Source organism: Chrysemys picta, chromosome 9 (genome assembly GCF_011386835.1).
Source record: "Chrysemys picta bellii isolate R12L10 chromosome 9, ASM1138683v2, whole genome shotgun sequence".
In the NCBI taxonomy this organism is placed as follows: domain Eukaryota; kingdom Metazoa; phylum Chordata; order Testudines; family Emydidae; genus Chrysemys; species Chrysemys picta.
The window spans coordinates 83084661-83099202 of NC_088799.1; the positions used below are offsets into that span (position 1 = coordinate 83084661).

Below are 14542 nucleotides of genomic sequence, written 5' to 3' on the forward strand. Positions count from 1 at the left end.
CCTAAAGCAATAGGAGCTGGACCACAGGTGGCTCTTTGCACTTACACTTCCTTACCTGCTCATTCACTCCCTAGCTCGCTCACTTGTTCTCCCATTCACCAGTTTGGTCACTTGTTCGCAGGTTTACTCACAACTTCTCTCAATCTAGGGGAACGGGATAAAAAGTAATGCCTCGCAAAGTAGGCTGAATATCAGGAAAAGCAGCCTCAGGATGGGATCAGTAAGACTGGGCATAAGATCCCCCAGTGAAGAGGGGGAAAGCCCCATTACTTGCTTGGGACAGATTGGACAAAATGCTAGAAAATGTCCTATAGGAAACAGTCCTGAACTGATCACTGGGAGATGGTCCAGATGGGATCTGAGAGGGTTTTTCTGTTTCTTAGTCTATGTAAAAGTAAAGCACTGCCTTGCCTGACAGTAAGTCCTCAGTACACAAGGCCCCAGTGTTGACCCGTAACGTGAGACAGTTTCATCTGGAGTTGGGAGTCAGGGTTCTTGGCTTCTGTTCGCAGCTCAGCCACTGTCTTTGTGTGTCCTTGGGGAAATTGTTAACTTCTTTATGATGAGTCAGTTCCCCATCAGTGAAATGGGTATAACAGCTCTCACTTATCACAGAGGGGTACTGCCATTCTGAATTACTATGTGTTTAGACAGTGCTTTGGGATCCTGCAATGGAAGGTACTATACAAGCTGCAGAATATTATTATAATGATACTGTGGAGACACCAAGTATTATTAGTATGTTTTCCAGAAACAGATCAGTTGTGGATTTTAGTAGGGGAGCTTTCCTTTCCTTTCCTTTCCTTTCCTTTCCTTTCCTTTCCTTTCCTTTCTGAAAATGTCACATAGGAACTGGATCAAACCAGTGGTTTATCTAATCCAAAATTCCGTTTCTGGCAGTAGCCAGTACCAGTTGCTTGATAGGAAGGTGGAATGAGCCCTGAAATGGACAATCATTCTGTTCTAGTCAGATTCTTATACCATGCCCATTACCATGATATCTGAGTCCCTCTGTGGTATCGGAGAACCTATAACCTGGTCACAGGGGAAGTTGTTTCCTAACCCCAGGCAGCTAGTGGTTGATTTATGCCCTGAAGCATAGGAAAAATTAAACAGTAAAAATTAAACCCAAAGCTTCTAATAAGAAATGGATACTAGTAAGAAATGAATTCTGCTCAAGGCCTTTGCCTTCTGCTGTTATTGCACAGAGAGATCACTCAGGGGAAGACGTCATTTACACCAAGTGGCTTCTGTGCTTTTGGGCTCTTCAGTTCAACACAAGTAGCTGACAAGTAAAACTGGTTTAATGGGACCTAAGACTTTGGTCTACAAGTGCATACAGAATTCATTATGCCTCAGAAACAAAAGCAAATTATCATCTACTGTGTTTTCCTAGCTGGAAAAGTACCAGCCTCCATAGTTTGTCTCTGTTGCACACTGATATTGTTTGTGTAGTGATGAATGAACTTTAAGAAGCTGGAGGAAGAATTGGGCTTGTGCCATGACATACGAGTTCAGATTCCACTTCCCCTGTTCAGGTCCAAGGTTTTATTCAAGCTCCATCTCCTGTTGGAAAGATAGGTTTCAAAAAGCATCTCAAAGTTCAGCTGCCATTGCAAACTCATCCAACCCTTCTTGGGCTGAAAATCTGGTGAGATCAAGCTTTCTCGTGAGACTTCTGGTACTTCCTACCATTGGCTTGGTTTGACGTGCCACCTGAGAACAGCCTTGATCATGTGGTTTAAAGTATGTTGAAGCCAGGATGTGAGATGCATGTTGGATTAGAAAGAGAGAAAGCTCATTTAAGTTTTTGAACTTCAGAACGGTTTTGATGGATTTGGTTTGCATTTTTGGCCAAGGTGCTATCTCTTTGTCTATATTTATCCAGCTATTTATATCACAGCCATCATTATAATATCTGGGTTGGTGCTTTTATACTGACTAGTAGTAGGGTTACCATATTTTAAGTGTCCAAAAAGAGGACACTCCCCCGCCCCAACTCCGCCCCTGCCCCACCCCTGGCCCAACTCCGCCCCCTCCCCTGGACGCTTCACCCCCTGCCCCTCCCCCTCCCCTGCTTCCCGCAAACATTTGATTCGCGGGAAGCCTGAAGCAGCAGGCAAGCTGGGGAGGGGAGGGGGGGCTCGAGGAGGCGCGGCTCTGGCCCCGGCGTCTCCTGCCCTGCTTGGCTCGGGCCCTGTACTGCCGGCCCCCGACCCCGGCCTGGCCCGGCCCCGGCCCAGCACCCCTGGCCAGCCCCAGCCCGGCCCCCAGCCGAACACAGCCGGCCCCGGGCCCCGCACCGCCGGCTCTGGCCCCGGCCGAGCACCCCAGCCCTGCACCGCCGGTCCCAGCCCGACCCCCAGGCCGAACACCGCCGGCCCCAGGCCGAATACCGCCGGCTCCGGGCCCCGCACCGCCGGCTCCGGCCCCCGGCCGAACGCACCACCGCCCCTGGGCCGAACACCGCTGGCTCGGGCCCCGCACCGCCGGCTCCGGCCCCGGCCGAGCGCACCGCCACCCCCGGCCGAGCACCCCCGGCCCGGCCCCGGCCCAGCACCCCTGGCCGAGCACCCCTGGCTGGCCCCGGGTCCTGCACAGCCGACTCTGGCCCCGGCCAAGCACCCGGCCCCGCACCGCTGGTCCCAGCCCGACCCCCAGGCCGAACACCGCCGGCTCCAGCCCCGGCCGAGTGCACCGCCGCCCCCAGCCGAGCACCGCCGGGCCCGGGCCCCGGCCCCGCACCGCAGGCTTTGGCCCCGCACCACTGGCTCCGGCCCCGCACCGCCGGCCCCAGCCCCACACTGCCGGCTCCGGCCCCCAGCCGAGCACCGCCGGTCCCTCCCTCCCTATTTTCCCGGACATGTCCGGCTTTTTGGGATTTCCTCCCGGACGGGGATTTGAGGCCCAAAAAGCCGGACATGTCCGGGAAAATCCGGACGTATGGTAACCCTAACTAGTAGGCCATCTCCACTGTCATGAGAGATGGCTGAATTGAAGACCTAAGGTGTCCATGTAGAGATGGGGATGAGCCAGAAAGTTAGTATCTGGGTTTGAAATGCCTCATGGGTTAGGCATGTCCAAATCAGGTTTTGATTCAGCTCACTATAGAGATTGGAGCTTTCTGGTGTGTTTGGCTCTTGACCTGAATTTCCCTAGATTTTATAGGATTCTCTCGTTCATTGTCTGTTGTTGCTGCTGCAGATGTCAAGCCCCATCTCTATAACCCTGCCTTGTACTAGTCAGGCTGCCTTACAGGTACAGCCCAATGTCTCACAAAATGAACTAGAGAAAGAATTAGACTTTTGCTTCTAGGTTGTGGCATTTTTTTCAGTGGGTGCAACATATGTGATGGCTGGAGCCTGAATCCTGCCAACCTGCCTCACTCCTTTTTGTTTTAGATCACACCTTATTTGTGTTCTAGAAGGCACAGCCACCCTCACTGGATTTCGTCAAACGGAATCTCCGTTCCTTTGCTCATGTCTCAGAATGAGGGCAGGAAGGAAGCCCTGGTAAAGCAACCTGGGGCCTTTTTTCAATCCTGTGTCACTGAAGAGTGAAAGTGAAGGAATTTAGGCTTTCTTTACTCCTCGTGTATCAACAAATGCCTTTCAGAGTCATTTGGGCTCTGACATCTAGTGAAAGAATCTTTCACATGCTCACAGTGATAAAGGAAGGGAAATGTCCAGCAAACGGCCTTCCTTACCTGGCCAACAGAGAGTCTCTGTCACCTACCATCGCTGACCATGGCGCAGTTCTTAGGATTTGAATTGTGTGGGTCAGGCTCAGGTTACTCTATCCTGCCAGCACAATAACAAATCTAAAAGAAAATCACTCTGAATTTTGGTCTAAGGAATATTTTTGTGTGTGGAGTCTGTGCCCAGGAATAGCATATGTGGAGAGGTAGAGGGAGGCGGGGTGATGGTGGTGAAGAGGATTAAGCCCTTTGTACAATAGCTCTGTTCCTGGATCATCTTGAAAACTAGTATTCAATATGGTAATTAGCCACATTAAAAACTGGTAGGTTTTACTTCTCTTAAGGAGTTAATACACAATACAACTATGAATTAAAATACACAACACTGCCTGGGTAGTGTGTCCTGAAGAGAGACTATCCACAATTATGAAAAATGCAATGGAAACAACAAACGTACATAAAAATGGGATGTGGTTAAAACATGGAGTTGGTAGTTAGGAGATCTAGATTCCATTCCGAGCTCTAGCACTAACTTGTTGTGTGACATTGGTCACGTCACTTAAACTTCTCTGTGCCTTGGTTTCCCCATCTATAAAGAAAGCTAATTCTCCTTCTTGATTTATCATAGGGATTATTGGCGACTTAACTGATTCGTGTTTGTGAGGGCCTTGGGGATCTTCTGTTGTGTTAGAAAAATGCCAACGGTTGTATTAAGGAAGTCCTGTAGTAGAACCTATTCCCTCTCCAGAGCTGGGCAAATTGTTTGAAACACATTGCACAATTTATCCAATATATTATTTGAAAATAGGTTGGTTGAATTATCAGCCCAGCATTCCAGTTGTGCAAATAATGTTTAAAAACATTCATTGAGTAATTAAGGAAAATATAAAGAAATTTGTCAAATAAATGATTTGACCATTTGACCGGCTGTACCTATCTGAAAAGCTTCTCCAAAGCATGTCCTGTAATAAGGGTGCTGTAAAGAGGCTAGACCCATGGGTTGGTCATCATAACCTGCATCATTTTTCCAGACTAATTCTTGCCTAACTACCGTAATGCTAATTCAGAGCCCAGTGTTCTAATAGGCTGAGCACCTCCTGTGCGGTATGAAGTGCCTTCAACTCCCATTAAGTTCAGTTCGACCTGTAGCTTGCAGAAGGAGCTGTGCACCAAATGCCCAAGCTATGACATCTGTATGGAAGTTAAATACACATCAAGGTGCCTTCTACATGGGTAGATTAGGTGCAGTGCTAGTCCCATTACGGGCTTCTTGTTAAATAGGTCCCCTTATCAAGCTGGGCCCTAGTGCATTCTCTGTCCGCAGTGTGCGATTGTAAGGAGTTTGTTTTTGATAAATTTCCAGGGAGTTCTAGAAAGGGCTGTAAAACAGACATTTGTAGAAAGAATATTTTTTCTTCATTTGTCTCTGGACTTGAGGACAAGTAAATTGTCACTTTTGTTAGCAAGTACTTAATGTGTTTAGGGCTACTGGTCCACCAAATCTGGATGTCCTTTGGAAAATGTTGGAACCTGACAATATCACTGGGAAAACTTGCAAATATAAGCAACCTACTGGCTTTATGAAAAAGGCAGAGGTGCAATCAAAGGGCCTGGGCACAGGATCTCCTGAGTTCAGATCCTGTCTCTGAAACTGACTCCTTCTGTGGTCTTGGGGATGTCATGTGACTCCACTCCCTCAGTTTACTCATTTGTAAAATGGGTGTAACTAATCTTACCTTACCTACTGTAGATGGGGAGAATAGTCCGTGCTTGTAGTGTGCTTTGACGATGAAAAGCATTAAGTATCAAGATTGAGCTAGATTTCGTTTTCTATGCACAACTGATTCTGATAACTGAAGAGTTGAAAGCCCACCAATATTTTTCACAAACCTATGAAGCTTGACTTCTTAGAGGAATGTCAGCTCAAGGAATGGGGTAAAACAAGTCCTGCAAATCTACTCATGAGGATCTGTCTTCTTATACACTCAGAACCTGTGCAATAGTGGTGAAAGATTTACTGCAAGTTCCTTCTGTGCAGGCAAATTTTTGATCAGATATTTCTTTACTGACTAAACTTCTAGAAGAGGAGTCAGAATCCTCTAACAGTTCGCAGGGCCTCTGCTTTCATGTAGCCTCCATGATGGGTTGTTTTCTTTTGTGTGTCTTGCATTGTTAACCTAAATTGAGTGGACGTCTGTGACTGTTAAGTTCATGCCATGTGGAAAGTCCCTAATGGCTGCAGAGTTGGGTCTCTTGCTTCCCGAGATGAAATACTGATTTGGAACTGAGCCCATATCAACCACATCTAATACATCTCAAGCTACAGAATTAAAGAGCAGGGTTTGAGGAGGTGATCCGAGAAAATCTGTGTAACTAGCACATGTAAAGCTGTCCCTTCCTGGCATGGTCACCAGGCTGTGTATACCCATCCAGTCTTATCGCTCAGTGTACAGTTCGTTCACTGAACAAAGCATAAGCAGAATTTATTCTCCTGTTTAAAACTGTGCGCATCCTTGTGAAAAGCAATGGGTGATCCCAGTTACGGTTGGATTGTTCTCATCTAGACATGCGAGGAGGAGGGTTGACATGACTCATTCCATGTTAATCAGGGGGTTGTGGAGGATTAGATGGCTCAGAAAACTGTTAATGGAAAACAGAACCTTTCACCTCTAGGTCACGGATATGAATATACCCTAACTCAAAAGAGATTGAGTGTTCCGTGTTCATTGTGGCCTGGGGGAGATGAATTCGGGGGCCTCCGTCTAGTTTCTAGTGGACAGGTGTTTGCATCATGAAACCCATCACCACAATCAGCACTAAATTGACACTCTCAGCAAACCGACCAAGGGTTGAATGGGCTATTGAGTCTGTTCTTCCCTCCAGCTCTGGTTTAAGACAAATCAGTAGGTTGGGGCAGGGAAATTTTGCTCTGCCAAATGCCCATGCTGCACTTGCTCTGTAGATCGAGGATTGCCAACATGGTCATCCATTAATTGGAATTGTCTGCAAAATCTCAGCCACATCAAGATGGGAATATACCACTTTGCCAAGCAAAATATAAAAGACTGTCCTGTTGCTAAAATTCCTTGCCAAGATGGCATAATTAGGAACACCCAGATATATACTGTGCTAACTAAAGCATACATGAAAGCCTAGTTTCTTGAAAAGCATGTGTGCATAGGTGTGGCTCAGAGGTAGGGTGAGGTCTTTGCTTGTTAATCACATAGGGCCTGATCGTGAGAAATTCTGAGCCCCAGCAAACACTGTTCCCTTTAGCACCTCCCAGTGTCAGGACCTTAGCAACTAAGAAATGGGATATTCTATCTATTTAAGGGTTTGAATAATGTATTATTAGTGAAAATGGGGGTAGCAATGACAATGATAGTAAATGGGGGGGGGGTGTTTATTCTAGCTGAGTGTTTTGTTTTTACATTGTGTATGTGAATGTTTTTGGGTCCCCGGACAGAGTGTTTGCTGACTGTCTCTTGTTTTGTTTTTAAAGCTGATCAGTGGTGGTTCTATTGTAAGTGCTGAGGCAGTATGGGATCACGTCACCATGGCCAACCGGGAGTTGGCGTTTAAAGCAGGAGACGTTATCAAGGTCCTGGATGCTTCCAACAAGGACTGGTGGTGGGGTCAGATTGACGATGAAGAAGGATGGTTTCCCGCCAGCTTCGTAAGGGTGAGTGGCTCTCCCTTCCTCATCTCACTGCACTGGACTGTTGCTGTCACATATGAACTGTGGGGTCAATTTTTTGCATTTAAAACTCCCACTGGCTTCAGTGGGAGATTTGGTTGTGCAGTAAATGTGGGATCAAGCTCCAGTATTTGTATCACTGGTGTTCCATGTGTAAATCCCAACAGTGCGGCCTTTCTCCATAACCTCCCCATAGCAGACACAAGCAGTCATCTTTGCAAGGGACATGGACCATTTTCCATTATCTTTGGTTTTATACTGAAGCAGATTTTTGCTGTATCCACCCAGCTCTTGGGGTGCCCCACCAACCCACCCTAACAAAGCAAAGCCTTTCATAGGTAGGAATGACATCAGAGCTTTATTATTATTTTGTCTTCAAAGAACAAAGGCACACTAGGAAACCTTCCTAGCTACTGTCAGCTCTTGCCATTTTAATAGGGATCTCTCGGTTCTTCATCAGAGAATCAGGAGCCAGATGTTAACCGTGTCCTTTTTCTTCTTCTCGTGCTTTCTTTCTTTACTCTAGTGGTGCGGGGATAGGCAGGATCATAGATTTTATTCCTTTGAAGCCTAGAGGTTGTGGTGCAAAAATGAAGATTTCTTTTCTCTTGTAAAATCATTTAAAGATGATGCTTTCCTTTTAACGTTTCAATCAACTTGACAAGCTCGGTGCTGGTGGGAGGAAAGGCTGTTTTATATTCAATATATGATGAGGCCCAGGCAGTATCCAGCAGTGATGCTGTTTTGTTTTATTTCTCTGCTTAAGTCACCATTTTCGACCCCCACCCCTCCCCCGGCTCCTTTTCTGGGGGTTCCTGCATTATCAAGACTCCTCCTCATGTTTCTCCCATGTTTACAACATTCTTTAGCCTTTGAGGCGCCATTATTTGGCAATGACCCTTCTGGCCAAGGAAGCCTGGATAAAACCCATTACCCAGTGCTCCTTAATGGCATATAGAAAACCAGCCCTACTCTCCGCTTATCTCCCCCACACACCCTTTCCACTGTGGGATTTCAGTGTGTTGCTCTTGATCCTTTCTTAGCTCTGGCCATACCTGAGAGTAAGAGATAAGGGACAGGAAATCAAATGTGAGTCACCTGTGTGGTAATGCAAAGTATGATGATTAGACCACCAGGCTAACTAACCCTCCTTCCTTCATTTTGTTTAATGGGATACTCTGGGCTCCACCTTGCCCCCACTGAGGTCAAAAGGAGGTTTGAAAATGTATTTATAGGGGAGCAAGACTGAGCCTTGTCAGATAATGATCCCATTTGTGAAAAATTCCCCATCTTTGTTGATGAGAGAACCTGGGGTTACAAAGGCCAAAGTTTTAAAATCCAAATTGGTTTGTTTTTTTTGTAATTCCACTCAGTAAAGAGTGAAATTAGCCTGGTCAGTTTCACTTGCCTATTCTCATTCAGTGCTGGTGTGCTTGGGTTGGCAATTAATCATGTCAGGTTGTAATAGGTTTCATTAACAGCCCCACCACCCATGACCATACTTTTTTTTAACACAAATAAACAAAACCACTTAATGTAGGGGCTATCCTACTTGATCATTTGGATCAGTAGCCTCTCAACAATTCCCCTAGCCCATAGCTATTCGAAGGGTATGAAGTTGATTTTAGAAGACAATAAAGACAAATGAGATCAGTTAAATGAATCCAAATCCTTAATACACTGAGGCTTCAAAAGATGCATTAACAGTAATTCAGGGAGCATTCTTGTGCCGAGGGAAGTGTTGGCCTTTACGTGTGAGTTCCTTGCCTGTGTTGTTTAATGTCACAGCCTCTTGGCCTGCTCTTGCCTGCACTGAAATCAGGTCACCCATTAACTTCACTGGGAGAAGGATCAAATCCTCCATCTGTGAGATATGTACTCAGCTGGGTTTGAGCTCAGAGTCACTCCCTGGGACTGAATGATGGACACCTGACAAGGCATAAGAGAAGGCAGAATCCATACTGCTGCCACAACTATGCCAATTAATACTTTACAATGGATACTAGACATTCCAAAAAATTGCAAATGGAGGTCTGCTATGGTGCACCCCAAGTTCTGCATGGGCAGCTGAAAGGGAAATTCAAACACTTACATCTACAAAGCAGTGACACTTTTTCCACACGGTACCACAAACCTGCAAGATACCACAAACCAAGGCACCCTGTCCTGGTTTATCAACTGCAAGAACAACTGCCATTTGAGCTCTCATGTTCTTCTCCATTGTCTGAAGTTGCCACTAACCTTTCTTGCCTCTTCATGTCTATTCTTCAAATTCCGTTTTTCTCCTTTTACTGACCAAGAAAACCCTCAGGTGTGATTCTCACCAGATGGTTGCTATAGCTTTGGTGGTCTTCAGAGACAGTGGCTGTAGCCCCTCATTAGCTTGCAACCCAAGCACCGCACTGTAAAAATTCGTGAGAATTTGAGAGTCAGTCTGCATGCTCCTTCAGGGATTCATCGAGAAACTAATCAAGGGAGATTTTAGCTTTTCTTTCCCTGCCATCTTCTTACTATACTGTGTACTTTATATTAAACTTGTTGCTTTATTGCGACAAGAGGACTGTGTGTGTTCCTCTCTTTATTTTGAGTCCCAGAGCTAGTCTACACTAGAAGCGCCGCACTGGTGAAGACTCTCTATGCCGACAGAAGAGAGCTCTCCCGTTGGCATAATAAAACAACCTCTGCAAGAGGCAGTAGCTATGTCGGCAGGAGAAGCTCTCCCGTCAACATAGCGCTGTCCACACCGGCACTTAGCGTGGTGTAACTTACATTGCTCAGGGGGGTGGCTTATTCACACCCAAGTGACCTAAGTTTTACCTACATAACTGGTAGTGTGTACAAGCCCCTACTGTATGTATAGGACTGCACCAAATTCCATGGGCTGGCTAGAGTTGTTCTGTTTTGATTCACATGACAAATATTTGCACTGTCTTTTCTGTCCGCGTTTTTATTAAATAATGATAGAAGGAAACAAAGCAATATAGAGTCCTGGAGAGGATCAAAAGCAGCAACACAAATACAATCCCAGATCATATTACTGCAGACAAGATGCATCAGAGAACTCAAAACACAGACTGGGAACTATCCCATGGAAATGTTGTTTTACAATGAAGCAATTTCACAGATAGATACGGTGAGGCAATTGGTGACAGGTGAACCTCATGTTTGGGAATTGCTTTATAAATAAGCACCCTGAGGTTTAGATCCTTGTCAGAACCATCTGAATCTCTGCTAGCTGCAAAACTGAGCTGGAAAAATCTTATTTCTGGAGAGAATTCAGATACTTCCTGCCTCCTGTCAAACCATGTGAACAGCTTTTTGCATGGCATTTGGCACCCACAAAGTCTGACTGTAGGAAAAATTCACATTTGCAAGTGCAAGGGAATAATTCTGACCTACAGATTAATTTGTACCTTCTGCTCTATGTTTATGTACATAACTGTGAAGGGTTTATGCACACAAATACCCGGGACTTCTAAACTGCATCTGCAGGATTAGCATGTATACCTGTTTTGTATGTACAAAACCTGCCTTTATCTTAGGTTCTCTGATTGTGACTTGTGGTTAACCCGGAAGGAGGGAGGGAGATCGGAAGAAAGGACAGGGAGTGGCTGTGAAGTTTGATTTTCAAGGGAAGAAACTAGATGTTGGGAACAGGGAGTTGCTGGGGTATGAGAGGAAGCAAAGGAGAGGAGGGCATGTGGCATGGTGAACCATGGTGGATGATTTACTATAGGAAACCATCCTGCCACTCACTCGTGGAGAAATGAGGCTACTGAAAGCTCTTTAATCTTAGAGAAGCAAATGAGGGCTCCACAGTTCTTCAGATTGAGGGCTAGATAGAAAGCTTGGTTTGGGTCCGATTGAAATATCTACCTGGTAGTTAAGTGCATACTGTCAAGTGAACATTCCAGGAAACAGTACAGAACTTATCTGTCAGGGTGCAAATGTCAGTCCTGTATTTAGCTGCACACTGTCAAGTGAACATCACATGAGCTGACTGGGATCTGACAGGGTGGGAGTTAAGTTTGGAAAAGTGGCTGGAATTTTACTAAAGGAGTCCATGGGTTTATAGCTGTGACACTATCTGACATTGGTGGCTCTTCCCTCTTTTCAATAGAGGTGTTGCTTCTGCTATAACATTGCTAGAATTAATTGTATGTGTGCTATTTGGCTTTTTGCTGCATTCACATCATGTTCTGTGAATGGTTCCCATGTGATAGTCCAGAATCACATTTGTGAACTCAAAAGGTTTCTAATATAGAATAATGTCTACTCTACAAAGGCACAGGAACTGCAGAGCTGATAATCACCACACAGTTGGGTTCCTCCGAACAGAGGTGGGTCCAAACCAAACCCGCAAACTCCAAATCCAAATGTGGCTCCCTGTAACGTGCCACACCGAGCCCAGACAGGACTCAAGCATTCCCAAAACAGATTAACTAAACACGGCCAAGTTTGGGCTTAGACATTTCCCATGGAAGCAAATTTCAAAGAGGAGAAAACCCTAATGCTTATCACCATGAACCTCAACCTAGAGACAAACAGCTCATGCACTGCAGTTGAATGCACTTGGCCTTAATTCTGTGGGTTGCCAGGATGAGTCACTAAGATGTATTTCCCAGCACCTGAACAGCAGTGATTCTTGCTCATATTCATGAGGTTAAACTAATTAGCAAAGAAGGGTCAAGAAGGATTTACCACCTCTTCCTATGTGTCAGGGACCTGGAGGGGGAGGGGAGGGCTTCCCTCGAAGCATTGAAGTAGGCTCGTGTGCAGATTCTATCTGGTCATTTCACTGTGGTTTTGGTGTGTGGGGAAGGTGCATTGATAGCCTTTGTTTCTTCGTGTCATTCTCAACATTTCCCTGACTCTTGCAGTTCTAGGCTGACGTACTTGTTGACACGCTACCTTTGACTCACATTACTTCCTTTCTGGTGGCGAGGAAGTGCTAGATAAAGCTTCGCAAGCTTTTAAAGTACTGTTTTTAGAGAGGTACTAAACCAATGTCTTGTCTAAGTGCTTAACAGCTCATATGCTCTATTTAGTAGGGGTGTTTAACTTTCATTAATGGGTGCTGTGATTCTCCTCTCTATTGCACACACATCATTCCAAGGGCCATGTGTAGCTGGCTTTCTCATCCTGCATTATTTTAGGGCTGAGCCCTGTTGTGTGTGGGCATCTTGACGGGATAGCCAACCAACCTCCAGGCTTTTATTATTTAATTAGCATTAATTTAGCACCGGCCACTGTGATACCTGGGTGAGGTTTCAGAGGGCAGAGAAAGGGGAATGGCATCAAAGCAGTACTCACCTGCTGAAAGTGTAACGTTAAGAGTACTTAAATAAAATGGTCTGTACTGCTGGGCCAGCACATTGTAAGGGAAATTTTAGTCCTCTCTCCCATGGCAAATCCAGCATATCAGTAGCCATAGGGATATAGTCATATGCAGAGTGAATGGAATCAAGGTACCATAGGGACAGGATGCATTACAGACAGACAGAAAATGATGAACTTTTAAAAGTCTCCCTTTCAGCAGCCACATAATGCAGATACAAATAATTGCAGGTGCAATTAATGCCACTTGATCATCTCAGTACCTGATTTGTGGGCTCAGTCGGATACTTGAAGGTTCACATACAGGTAACTGTGCCCTCGTTTATTTGCACCAGTAATTTTGCAAGCACAAGAAATGGAGATTGGATTGAGACTGGTCTTAGAATCAGGCCCAAGATGCATAAGTCAGTGCAGTCCATCCCATCGCCTCTGCTGTGCACCTACGTTGGCTGGGAGGAGCGATCCAATTTCTGCTTCATAAAGTGACAAATGTATTGTCCCGTCTCATGGCTCCTGCATGTCTGCAGTGCCATGCTTTGCGTAGCCATCTGTATGCAGTTAACTGAGGGCTTGTCTTCATGGAGAGCGCTACAGTGGTGCAGCTGCACTGGTGCAGCTTAGTAGGGGCTTCGCCTCGCAATAATGTCACAAATATGCATGTGCGTGTCTGATGGTCTTCGGCGTGTCCTAGCACCTAGCCCTCCGCTGCGTCCTAGCACCTGCTGCCACTGGGGACTCCTGCTGGTGATCCGCAGCAAACAGGGCCAGATCCAAAACCCATTGAAGTCAATGAAGGATTTGCCATTGATTTCAGTGGGCTTTGCCTCAGAGGGAGAAATACAAGCTACCTCGGGGGCTATTTTTGCTTATCCCCTCAGATGCAGAGTATAGCGTTGTCTGCACATGCTCCCTGCTGTCTGCTCCCGCTTTTCAAGCCCCAGAAAGAAATAGCGGTTGTAGCTGAGCTCAGGGGGATGAGCCTGGGATGGGTTTTTTGAAGCTGATGGACTGTGGAAGGGAAGGGAAGAGAAGGCATCTGAGCCTGTGTGTGGTGAGTGGGTAAAAGTTCCGAGCTAAGGGAGGCAATTCTGAGCTGTGGAAAGCCACATGGGAAAGGGGTGGGTTCTCGGCCTGGGGGATAGGACGGGGAGGGAGGGCGGATGGTGGGGGCTGAAGAGAGCTGAGGGGGGTTGGGAGGCTCTGAGCTGGGAGTGAGCCTGGAGTATTGGAACAAGGAGGAATGGAATCACTTGGGGGTTGAGAGTGGTGCAGACGGCAAAGTATGAGCTAGATGGGGCGGGGGGAGGAGAGTGAGGACTAGGAGAGAAGAGTGAAGGGGTCCCAGAGAGATAAATGCTGCTTTCTTGCACCCTGCCCTTTATTATCAAGTGTCCCAGTTTTTCCTCCTGAAAGGGGAAACGGGGAAAAGATGCTTCTTTCTTCCCCCTCCCACCACTGCAAAGCACTGCGCTGTGACACCCCGGCCCAGTGTCTCCAGTTCTCATTTTGGAAATACGATGCACCTGCAGGGAGGGGGGCGAGGGTGCAGATACCTACCTGCAGCCCTACCAGCTGCCTTGCCACACAGTGTTCTCACCTCCCCTTTCATACCCAGGGGAAAGGGAAACTACAAGAGCAAAAGGACTGTAACTTCGACCCTGCCCGGACCATCAATGGCTTCTTCCCAAACAGCATCTTGCTGGCCCAGTGATTTATACTGGATAGGATGAGGAAAGTACATTGTTTCTGTAGGGAGTCCTCTACCTTGAGTAAGGTATAGCTAGGTCCCCTCTTATACAGAGTGCAGAGTC

General features: G+C 46.4%; 1 protein-coding gene across 13 annotated transcripts in view; it reads left to right on the top strand.

Moving 5' to 3' along the window:
* The window catches only part of ARHGEF9 (Cdc42 guanine nucleotide exchange factor 9), a 324587-nt gene that overhangs the window by 223769 nt on the left and 86276 nt on the right, over positions 1 to 14542 (top strand). For all 13 annotated transcript variants that reach the window (XM_065557243.1, XM_005295667.5, XM_065557244.1 and 10 more), the window contains one exon: positions 7200 to 7379. In XM_065557243.1, coding sequence (XP_065413315.1) covers positions 7200 to 7379 — 180 coding nt within the window. The remainder of the gene's footprint in view (positions 1 to 7199; positions 7380 to 14542) is intronic.